This window comes from Centruroides sculpturatus, unplaced genomic scaffold (genome assembly GCF_000671375.1).
Source record: "Centruroides sculpturatus isolate CEXI.00-Female unplaced genomic scaffold, Cexi_2.0 scaffold2266, whole genome shotgun sequence".
Classification (NCBI taxonomy): Eukaryota; Metazoa; Arthropoda; class Arachnida; order Scorpiones; family Buthidae; genus Centruroides; species Centruroides sculpturatus.
The window spans coordinates 14,570-26,171 of NW_019386413.1; the positions used below are offsets into that span (position 1 = coordinate 14,570).

At 28.9% G+C, this 11,602-nt stretch overlaps 2 protein-coding genes and 1 long non-coding RNA gene across 3 annotated transcripts; 1 reads left to right on the top strand and 2 right to left on the bottom strand.

Moving 5' to 3' along the window:
• Positions 1-277: 277 nt before the first annotated feature.
• On the bottom strand, positions 278-912 carry LOC111614891. Its single transcript, XR_002755007.1, has 2 exons — positions 708-912; positions 278-502 (listed from the first exon to the last, which is right to left on the bottom strand). It is a non-coding gene; the product is annotated as an uncharacterized LOC111614891 (long non-coding RNA).
• Positions 913-4,380: 3,468 nt separating this feature from the next.
• LOC111614890 (histone H3-like centromeric protein A) lies at positions 4,381-5,507 on the bottom strand. Its single transcript, XM_023356262.1, has 2 exons — positions 5,360-5,507; positions 4,381-5,197 (listed from the first exon to the last, which is right to left on the bottom strand). Exons 1-2 carry the CDS (start codon positions 5,441-5,443, stop codon positions 4,958-4,960), a joined length of 324 nt encoding a protein of 107 aa, XP_023212030.1. The 5' UTR covers positions 5,444-5,507; the 3' UTR covers positions 4,381-4,957.
• A 4,039-nt stretch (positions 5,508-9,546) lies between these two features.
• On the top strand, positions 9,547-10,694 carry LOC111614888 (nucleosome assembly protein 1-like 1). The gene has a single exon (XM_023356260.1). The coding sequence runs from the start codon at positions 9,624-9,626 to the stop codon at positions 10,572-10,574; it is 951 nt and encodes a 316-aa protein (XP_023212028.1). The 5' UTR covers positions 9,547-9,623; the 3' UTR covers positions 10,575-10,694.
• Positions 10,695-11,602: the final 908 nt, after the last annotated feature.

Sequence of the window (11,602 nt, forward strand, 5' to 3'; positions counted from 1 at the left end):
TGTCACTTTAGCTAATTTATTATGTGACAATTTAAATTTTTGTTATTAATTTTAAAGTTTTAACATTTAACTTGATCATTCTTTAAAAAATAATCTTATTCTTCAACTATAAAAATTAATAATTGCTTCTAATAAACTTGCTAATAATCGTTATTATGATTATAAATGGTAAATTCATAAATAAAATGAAAACTTAATATTAATTTATTTTCAAATTTATATGATATAATAAATATTGTATCAGTTTTGTTCGAAAACAAAACTCTAAAAACAAGAATGTACGCTCAGGTCTTTAATACTGAATATACACTGTACATTTGCATAAGCAGGACTATACTTGGCATAAACTGTATGCTATATCATCTGTGTTTTCGATTCCGTTTAAATACTTTGATAAATATTCACCGATATCTTCATTGTCTGTATTTGAAAGAATTTCCAACATAATATTTGCAATTTCTTGTAATAAATCATCAACTTGTACACGGAAACTTGAGATATGCTAAATAATACAAAAACAATCTGTCAGTGTTATTGCAATTATATTACAGACCCCCCTATAACACTGTTGATTATTTCGTTTTATATGAATTCCGTGTTGTACGAGTCACTTAGATTTTACAAATACGTGAGCCGTTCACAGCCCGGCACACGTATTTGTAAAATCTAAGTGACTCGTACAACATGGAATTCTTATAANAGTTTACCTGATTTATTTCTGTATTCAGATCTTGAAGTGGATCTTTTATAGAAACCATAAGCTCCAATACAGCCCATTTACCCCATGCAGTTATTAGAGCCCATAATTCTAGTATCTCCTCTTTACTTGTAGAATATTGTAAATCTGTTAAGTTAGCAATACCAAATATCCTGTTGTAATATACCTAAAAATTTATTTTAAAAATTTTAATTAAAAATTTACTTTACGTAACTTATTTTTTTTTCGAATTACTACGTTAGAGATTATCTTATCTTAATTAAATATACAAATAATATTTTATCAAATAATATAAGAGAAAGTTCCAACTGTTATTATAGAAATCAATATATATAAAAATTACGTATCAAAATTAGAGATATAAAAATATTTTATCAAGAAAATATTCCAAGTTTTGTAAAATTGATTGCGCATTTTTTGATAATTCTATGCAGGAGGCTGGTATTTTTTTTAAGATAAAACATCACTGGGGATCGTTATTAATATAATTTACGCATATTTTTTTAAAGAAAAAAAAACATAGATAATGATATTTTATATAGAAATTTTCATGAAATGATCATTTTTATAATTTATTTTTATGTGCAAACTTTAATATTAAAATTAAAGAAAAAAAAAGAAAGTCATTAAATTAATTTATTGGAAGAACGATAATTTATATTATTATTTCATATAAAAATGATAAATTATTCTGTAATTTACTTAATAAATATAACCTTTACTGAAGGTTTTTCAGTAATTAGTAGAATTAGAATACATTACGAGAAGTTAATTAAGTTTTACAAAGTAAAAAATGACATTTATTAAAACTTGTTTTGGAATATTGAACAAATGATCTATCTTTATATGTATATACAGTCGACTCCCCTATAACACTGTTGATAATTCCGTTTTATATTAATTCCATGTTGTACGAGTCACTTAGATTTTACAAATACGTGAGCAGTTCACAGCCTGGCACATATATTTATAAAATCTAAGTGACTCGTACAAAATGGAATTCATATAAAACGGAATTATGAACAGTGTTATAGGGGGGTCGACTATATAAAGATAGATCATGTGGTTAAGCCGCCATCTTGTATAAAATTTAATAACTACAAATAAATTAATTAATTTAAGATATTCTATTATATAAATACTTTANATAAATTATTTTTATTCACATTGATTATTATAAGTTTATTTTAATTAGTTTTATTCCTTTACAAATTCAAAACAGCTGACTTTGATAAACACACTGAGAAAATACCAAACATAGCAAGCTTCTTGTCATTTGCATTGAGTGCCAAAGTACAATGTCAGCTAATGAATAAGAGTGACAAAAATGCTTAAAAACAATTTAGATTTTTACTATTGGTTTAATAATATCTAATGTAATGAGTTTTGATAAATGTTGTTTTTTATTTTCATGGATTTATGTACTAATACAACATGTAATCATACCTGAATATAATCATATGTACAATGACACATGCCTTTACCAAATAAATGAGTAAAACTTTATGAATTTTTACTTACATGATTTATGGACCAAAAAAATGAGGGGATGGACAAACACCCCACTGCACTAATGCTGAAAAAAAATTCAGTGCACTAACGCAGGGCTATAAATATCTAAAGTTTGTTTGTTAAGATACGGCAACGCAACACTTGGGCTATTTGCCTAAACACTTAAGTGATCTGTCTAGGGGGATGCCTTCGGGAGGTCTTTTTAAGGGAAACTGGCTCCTATTTAGGTGTTACAGACGTGGAGAAAATCCAGAAAACTCCATGTGGCCAAACCGTCCAAGAGAAGCGCTAACCCACGACTGAACTCCCAGTGTTCAGCGTATGAAGACCGCTTGGCCACTGGTGGGCAAATATCTAAAGTAATTAAAGTGTAACAAGCGTGAAAAAATATGAAAACCTAAAATGTAGTCTGTTCAGTTGTTGAGAATCTCAGAATTTATAAAATTTGGTTATTTATTCTTGCACTAAATGTGAAAATAAGCATCATTAAACCATAAAAGTCTTTATATTTTTGATGTGTGAAGGACAGAATATGAAGACTTTTATTGTTTTTATAATTTGTGAATATTTTTATATTTTATTATCTGACCATTGTGTTTATTAAAATTAAACTGTTTATTCTCCATTTACATGATAAAACATGTATGTTAGCAAACAACCAAAAAAGGAAAAAAATTCCAAGTAACCAAGAAGAAAACATTAAACATTATTAATCTAATAAAAAAATTAAATTATATTAATGTAAACAATTTTACCAGTACATTCAGACCGCAGGTTTCAAACGCCTCGCTTTTCGAACAAAAATTTCAATGCCATATTTGCCCCGGTTGCCTCTGGCCCGGCTGGCTCTTACCAAGTAGATTGGTAAGAGCCAGCCACAGATTAGAGAGACACAGATGGTAAACTCCAACTTCCTGTGTTAAAAAAAGTCGAAGACCCAACCAATCAACAACGGGTTACCGATTTAGAAGTTAGTGGTGCCCAGATCACTTTGAGCCATTAGATGTCACCACACCAACCATCGATGACGTTGCTATTCAAATTATATTACAATGTGTATGCGGATAAGATACTACCTTCCGTTTATCGGTATGCAATTGAATTTAAATTAAATTAATAAAAATCATATTACTTGACATTCGCGTAATATATGGATATAGATATAGGTAAAAATATTATTATATTATATTGTATTTGTAGGAATTTTTAAGCATGAAACACAACTAAAAAGATTTACAAAAAGATTGTTTTGGGTATCGGAAATGGATTAATCCGTATTATATTGTCTTATGGGAAAATTTGTTTCGGTTTGAGAATAAATCGATTTTCGAACTTTTAGGAATGAATTAAGTTCAAAAACCATGGTTTGACTGTATTCGTCTATTATCAAAATAAGTAAATGCTGGTGGTAAATGTTTTTTGTTTGAATAATTCAATGAACACTTTAAAAAAAATCTTTTGAAATAGGAACATGCTGCATTTCAATATTGTTTATCAATTTCACTATCACTTTTTTGATACTCAATATTTGATCATAATTATTAATTTAGATATTGGCATTTTAATAACAAAACTCCTTCATACAATTGGATGGTAAAAGAACATGTATTTGCATATACAGTACTGTATTCTGTTGCCAAGTAAACTGCAAAGAATCTTCTAAACTCCCTGAAAAAACCTCTGAAGTTTTGAATATAAAATCAGATATACGAGGTATTTGCTGATATTTCGCTGAAATTTTATGACAGAAATAATTTAATTTGTTCATTATTAACATTTAATATAATAAATTACTAATATTAATTGCAAAAAAAGTGCTTAATTTTAGCAGTTAAGTGGAAGGGATGTTCTTAACCGATATTACTCAGTACGCTACGTATACAGGGTGTTTCGAGAAGTAGTGGCAACATTTGTATAGTGTGTTCGAATCCAAAAAATATCCGATAAACACAGCCCTTCAAATAACGTTAGAATGCGGGGTAGCACTACTAAGCTTTGAGGAAAATCTGTTTTGCTGCTCTTTGGTTTCTTACCTTCAGAACTTTATGTTTTTGTAAAAACGTTTTGTATGCACGTAAAAATGTTTTGTATGCATGCATTTTGTAATTATTCTTCGACACCCAATTTTTATCACTACTTTAACAATCACATTTAAAATAAATGCACTTTTATTATATGATACAATTCAATATTTCAAATTTAAGAATAAACACACGTTATACATATTTTAAAATATTGTTCAAAATACAATACATACCATAATATTCCCAACCATGTATCAAAACAATGATTACATTGATGTAGATTATAATATAATAATAGATGAATAGGCAGAAAAACTGATAAATTCTACTGAACTATTTACAATGGAAGATGATTTCAAGACCATGATAAAACATGCATGTATTTATGGGTTATAGCTTCTATACATTTATATATTTTTACATATTTAATTAATATTAAAATCAAGCTTTTACAGAATACATTTTTAATGTAATAAACAGTTGAAACATTAATTAAAATTAATAGATATCTGGAGTATTAGTACATGTGGACCATATGAACTTTCAATTCAAGATAATTTCACTGAAAATGTTTCCGTACAACTTGTATCAAATGTATTGATTTTTTAAAAAAATTGCTAGATTTCAATTAGTAGTAAGTCTGTAAATGAAGTATAGTAAGGTTTTGCTTGAACACTGATATTTTAAAAACATTTCTGTTGTTTCATAATTGTGCACGTCCACGAATTCTTCTGGCTAAACGTATATCTGCCTGCATCAATGTGACTCGTTTAGCATGCAAAGAGCATAAGTATGAATCTTCAAACAAATTGACAAGATAACTTTCTGCAGCTTCTTGAAGAGCTAGAAGTGCTTGGCTGGCCCAGTAATAAAAAATTCCCGTTAATTCGGCAGTAATTTCTCTCACCAATCGAATAAATGGCAGTTTTCTAATAAGAAGATTCTAGTAAATGTAAAAAAGTGCAAGATTATGTTTCTGATTACCATTTAGATTAAAATAAAACACAACTAATAATGTAGAATAAATTGAGTTTTGCATAAAATATCTATATTATTCATTACTTTTTAATATACATGGACAAAATTTCATCACAAAAATACTTACAGAACTCTTCTGATATTTTCTTATTTCCATTATTGCTCTAACACCAGGACGATAGCGACGTTTCTTACGCATTGGCTTTTTCATATGCTTGTACTGAGGACTTCTGTTTGAAGTGCTACTGATTGATCTAATTTTGAGTACCAAAAACATTAAAAATACATATAGTTAATTTTAATACTCATATATGTAATAATATATAGTTTGTTTTATACAAAGTTGCTTTAATAAATTTCTACATGAAAAAGTACATATGTAGAAACAATTCAGAAATGTTCAATAAAACTGTGTTAAAAATAACCTGAAAACAAAAATTACACAGATATGAGAATATAGTAATCAGTGAAGTCGTTATATTAGGGCATAGAACAGTAAGAAACAGGATGAAACAAAGTATAATTTATTGACATTATCCATAGTTTGTGACCATAATGTAAGAATGAAGAACATGGAGATTGATGATGATGAAGCAAATCACCAATGCAATGGCTGGGTAAAGGATGATGAATGACTTTACATAAACGGTATGTATATTATCCAAATCAGCTTTCCAGGCAATTGCAAAAAAAAATTTTAATTTCTCATTTCAATTACAATTTACAAATGTGTTCAAAATAGTGCATGTATTTGAAACACATGGAAATTAATATTTATTTCTACAATAAAACTAAGATCTAATAAAAAGTTCACTACAGTATTTTGAACTGGAGCTAGAAAAAATATTAATTTCTTTTACTAAATACTGGTAAGTAATTTTTCCTTGAAACATTAAAAAAATCTTTACATAATAAAATTACATAAGAATGAATTTCAAAATTTGTACAGATTACAGTCTATTTGAAAAGTATATGAAATAAATTTGTTTATAATATAATTGAAAACTTATTAAAAACTTTTGAGATTTCTGTCCACAAAGTTTAAGTTTTAATTATAGATGGGCAAAGAATAAAAATTATAAAAATATGCCATAAAATGCCTACTTAAAGTGAAAACTATACCTGAATTCTGATTATAATCAACCAAATTTTATAAGTGTATTTTAAAGTGTGTTTTGAGACATGTAAATTATGATTACATTAAATGACTGATAACAATACAGTGATCACAATAAGTTAAGTATATCTATATATATAAAATTACATGTCCTAGTTGATTCATCATTGCCAAGAGCAAACAGTTAGGAGTTGAAAGTTGAAATTTGGAAAACAGTTAGGACACGTCATGAGATTGCACATTAAGAACGGATTTTTCGATATTCCCCCAGTGGGGGAGAGGGAGAGGATTACAGCTTACCCTNAAAATATTTCCATTTATTTATTAATCTTTCTTAAAATAATTTATATATTTTTTATTATATTTTATAGATAATCTGATAAAAGTTTTTATCTAAAAATAATATAAAATTAAAATTAATTAGTATATACGAGTTATAATTATATTGATAATAAGAAATTATGAAATCAAAGTAATTTCCAGAAAATGAACAATGAAAGACATTTATAAATAAAATAATATTTTATTTATTTTGTTTTGTCTTAAGATAAACTTTTGGGTCAAAATTATGCGTCATTTGTTCAGTCTTTGACGTCACAATTTTTAAATGTCATTTTAGAGTTCACGACTGGAGCTTGATCAAAGGGGAATAATTTTTTTAAAAAACAAATAAATAAATAAGTTTAGAGGAAAGATTATAACTCTCTCAAAGGTTATTTATAAAGAACCTATAAATACTTTTTCTATATCTTAATACTAGACCTAGATACAGAGTCATTTGATCCGGACCCCCAGATACAGAAAGGATTCAAAATTAAATTTTTTTTGTAAAAAAAAATAACAAATATAAAGTGAAAAAATATATTTATGTGTTTTTATTCGTTTTATTCGTAATACTTTTTATGACTAAGAGATGTTTGCTCTTCATTTATGACTGATTCTGGCTTCACCTCACTCCTCTCATACCATAATACTTAACGCTTGCTTAATTTTAATTAGGGGGCCCCGTGTATGGTGTTGTTTTTAGACATTTTTCTTCGGAAGAAACTTTTGAAGAGAATATTTTCTTGAAAAGATTGGTTTGAGGTCCCCTTTTTCATAATTTTTTTACGCTCGTTACACTTTAATGACTTTAGATGTGAATGAGAGTAGTTTAATGAAGTGTCTGAGTAGCCGTGATGGTCTAGTGGTTAGGACATTGAGTTGTGGCAGTAAATAACCCAGGTTCGAATCCCGGTTACGGCTGTTAACATTAACTATTTATTATTTATCCATGTTGTTTTCGGAATGTATCTATTTCTAGACCGGAATGTGATTATTAATTATGAATATGCTTATAATAATAATCATGATATGTACAAAAAATATTTTCTTGGAAAGAATTTTGTACTAAAGGAATGGTAATTCATGTTTATTATTTTATAAAAACAATCTGGAAGTTTTAATAGTAAATTTTAAAGCAAAAAAAGATTTTCTAATTATGATGATACAACTCATTTAACACTTGATTTATTTTCCTAATCGATAGTTTGAATAAAGATAATGAATTAATTTAATTAATAAGAGATAATACTCATCAATCATGACTCGTGTTAAAGTCATTTATAGTCATTTATGTTTTTTCTGAAATCTTAAAATATAATTTTAAACCCTCAGAAAACAAAAAAACATGGTAATTTACTGACTATTTTATACTACTGACTTATTACATAGATAGGGAAGCATATTTTACATAATTGATGAAGTTTATGTATTTAGAATAGATCCTTTCTAATCCGAAATGATGCAATTTGGAAGTTATTTTCTAAACCTGAAATTTGAGATACAGATGGCCTACCAGTGGCTAAGCGGTTCCGTTCCCTGAACACGGGCGTTCGGTTGTGGGTTCGCACCTGGCCAAGAGGGGCTGGCCACGTGGACTTTTCTGGATTTTCACATCTTTAACGCCTGAATAGAGAGCCAGTTACCTTAAAAAAGACCTCCCGGAAGGCATTCTCCCTAGGCAGATCGCCCAAATGTTGTGTTGCTTTGCCGAAACTTAAACAACAGATAGAGATTAGGCTACCTTAAGTTATTTTGCTTATCTGCTTTATTCTTTCGTCATTTTTTATTCATCAGAAAATCCTTGGATATCTCTATCCAAGGATTTTTTGATGAATAAAAAATGATTAATTACTTTTACTATGCAAACATATATATATGTTTGCACAAAATAATGCAATATATCATTAGTTATTTATTTTCTCGTTGTGTAGAAAATATATTGGCATAATTCTTACGTTTAATAACTCTTAATTGAAATATTAATATCAGAGTATAATATATTATTTTTATCATTAGCGAATTTTAAACAAAGAGACAATAGGGCGTTGCCTGAAAGCGGATGTAATACAGCTGAATAAGCAAACATAATCCATTTCAAATGAAACGGGTTATGTCGTTCGCATACTTATCCAGCTCTATCACCGGGCAATTCGCTCTTTAATTCACTTAAAACATTTATTAAACTTACATAAAACTATCAAGGGCGCCCATACATTGGAGTATTTAGGTTACGTGCCCTTTTTTGTCTGTGCTGCCCTATACCTAATCCCCAAGGTGTCCCAAATTCCATTATCGACAAACAACAGAAAATTTACAAATTCTAGTATATTCTGCAATTATAAAAGAAACTAATGAACGATAGTTGTCCATTGTCCCATGCAACTACGTCATATGTGGACCAAAACTTGGCCTTGAAAACAAGGATCATTTCTTGTTTTCAAGGCCAAGTTAGCTTCGATTACAACCATCGCCATCTTGTGACAGCGCTGATCGACATTGAATCATAGTTTGAAGCTTTTTGCATAGTGTAGGATGCCCTTTTTTTTAATGGTTTGTGCCCCTTTTATATAATCTGAGGGCGCCGCCGAAAACTATATTTTTACTACGACTACGTGACACCCAAAAAAGGAAACTAATGAAGACTTTGTAACTTACATACCTTCCAAGTTCTTCCTGATATGTTGGGCTTCATCACTCGATTGCCTCATTGTGGGCTGGCCGAACCCACAAGGACTTGCTAAAAATGCCTTATTAGAGACCAAGGGATTGAAGGCGTTTAAAAATACTATTTTTCAAATCCCATCTGATGAACTAAAACATTTTACATTATTATTATTATTATTGTTGTTGTTGTTGTTATAAAAATTCCTAACGTAACAATACAGTCGCTACAATATCATTACAATCCGAAAAATACTAATTGCTGGTAACAGTTATTACACATCCAGTAATGGAAATAAACGAAGATATAAAGCCTGGAGTAAATATGAAATTTTCGGATTTAAAACTTGATCCTTCTTATAACTATATTAAATTTTGTGGTAATATTTATAAGAAAAATGGCCCAAAAATGAAAGAAATCCTCAATGCCTTACTTAAATTACAAATGAATTATTTTCATCAAGAGATGCAACGTTTCAAAGAATTACATTGCTTAAATTTGAAATTTTCACAACTCTATGAACCAACGTTCAAGAAGAGATATGAAATTGTTAACGGATCGACAGTACTTTCACACAAAGGAACTTCAAAAGAGAATAATCCGAATTCCAAATATTCTAGAGAAACAAAAAATACATTTGATTTGTTGAAAGAAAGCACAAGTAATGCATCCTCAAATGAAGATAATTCTCACCAAGGCGTGCCTGATTTCTGGTTGAAAGTTCTGCTAAATTCTGATATAAAAGATCTGATCTCTCAAGAAGATAAATTTATCTTGAAGCATCTTACAGACATCAGTGTAAGATACAATGAAGAAAAGCCCAATAGTTTCATTCTAGAATTTCATTTCAGTCCGAATGATTACTTCTTCAACAATACTTTGACTAAAGAATATGAGGTGAGATGCGTTTTGAATCATGAAGATCCTTTCTTTTTCGATGGACCAGAATATGTGAGTTGCAATGGATGTATAATTGATTGGAAGAATAATAAAAACAACGCCTCTAAAAGTTTAAATGAGCTTATAAATGAAGAAATATCAGCGCCATCATTTTTTAATTTTTTCAGTAATCCTTCAACATTCGATCATTTTGATGATGATGATATTAAAGAAATGATGATGTTTGATTTCAAAATTGGACAATACATCAAAGAAAAAATAATACCAAAAGCCATTTTATTCTATACAAATGAAGTAAAAGAAGAAGAAAAGACATTGAAGATCTTTCATCTGTTTTAGATTCAGTTTAAAGAAATACCTAATTTACTAATGTTTAAATAATTTAAATCAAATTAAAGCAGAAACTATTTTATTAGAAATAAAATAAACTACACAAATTAAAATAAAGAAAAAGTATAGATGTACAGAATTGATATAGGAAGTGTTTTAATTAAATGTATACTGATTCTTTCTGTTTTAAAAAAGAGGTCGTGGTCGAAATTCTCATCTCTAAAATGTGAACGTCGAACATTAAGCGCCGCCATCTTGTAAGCCTAGAAGTTTGACAATGGCGTTTGGAGCGTCCAGCATGGTTCCAATGACCTTCCAAACGCCGTTGTCAAACTTCTAAGCTTACAAGATGGCGGCATTCAACGTATGATGTTCACGTTTTAGAGATGAAAACTTCGACCACAACCTCTCTACTGTCCCTTCCGCTTAACTGCAAGAATTAGCCTATTATTATTTCTTTCGAAAAATTTCAACGGAATGGGAGCAAATAAGTTATATCCAATTTCAGGGTGTTTTCAGAAAGTTAAAAAGGTTTCACAGCAGGTTTATAAAATTTCACTTGGCAACAGAATACAGTATATGTAAATACTATATGTTCTTTTAACATACAATTGTATTAAGAATTTTTGTTTTTAAAATATCAAATCTAACTTATAAACTATTAGGAATATTGAGCATATATTGAGGATCAAAAAGTCATGGTGAACTTGATAAACAATATGACGATACAGCACGTTCCTATTTCAAAGTATTTTTTTGCGTTCATTAAATTATTCAAACACGAAAAACATTTTAAGCTCGCATTTACTTATTTTCATAATAGACAAATACTGTTTACATTAATATCCCTTGATTAACGCGGTTAATTAATCCCTCGATGCTACCGCCTATACGGTATCTATGTTAAGACAGTTAGTTAATTAAAACTTCTGTAGTGTGTATAAACAGATCGCAGCAATTAATTTCGCTCTTTAAATCAAATTCCGCGCCTTTTAATTCCCATTGACGAGTTAACTCGTCAAGTTTACCTAGCGTTA

Coding starts and splice junctions, on each gene's coding strand:
- LOC111614890 (XM_023356262.1), bottom strand. CDS start 5,443: ATGAAAAAGCCAATGCGTAAGAAACGTCGCTATCGTCCTGGTGTTAGA. Junction 5,198..5,359: donor GAAAATATCAGAAGAGTTCT/GTAAGTATTTTT, acceptor TACATTTACTAG/AATCTTCTTATTAGAAAACT.
- LOC111614888 (XM_023356260.1), top strand. CDS start 9,624: ATGGAAATAAACGAAGATATAAAGCCTGGAGTAAATATGAAATTTTCG.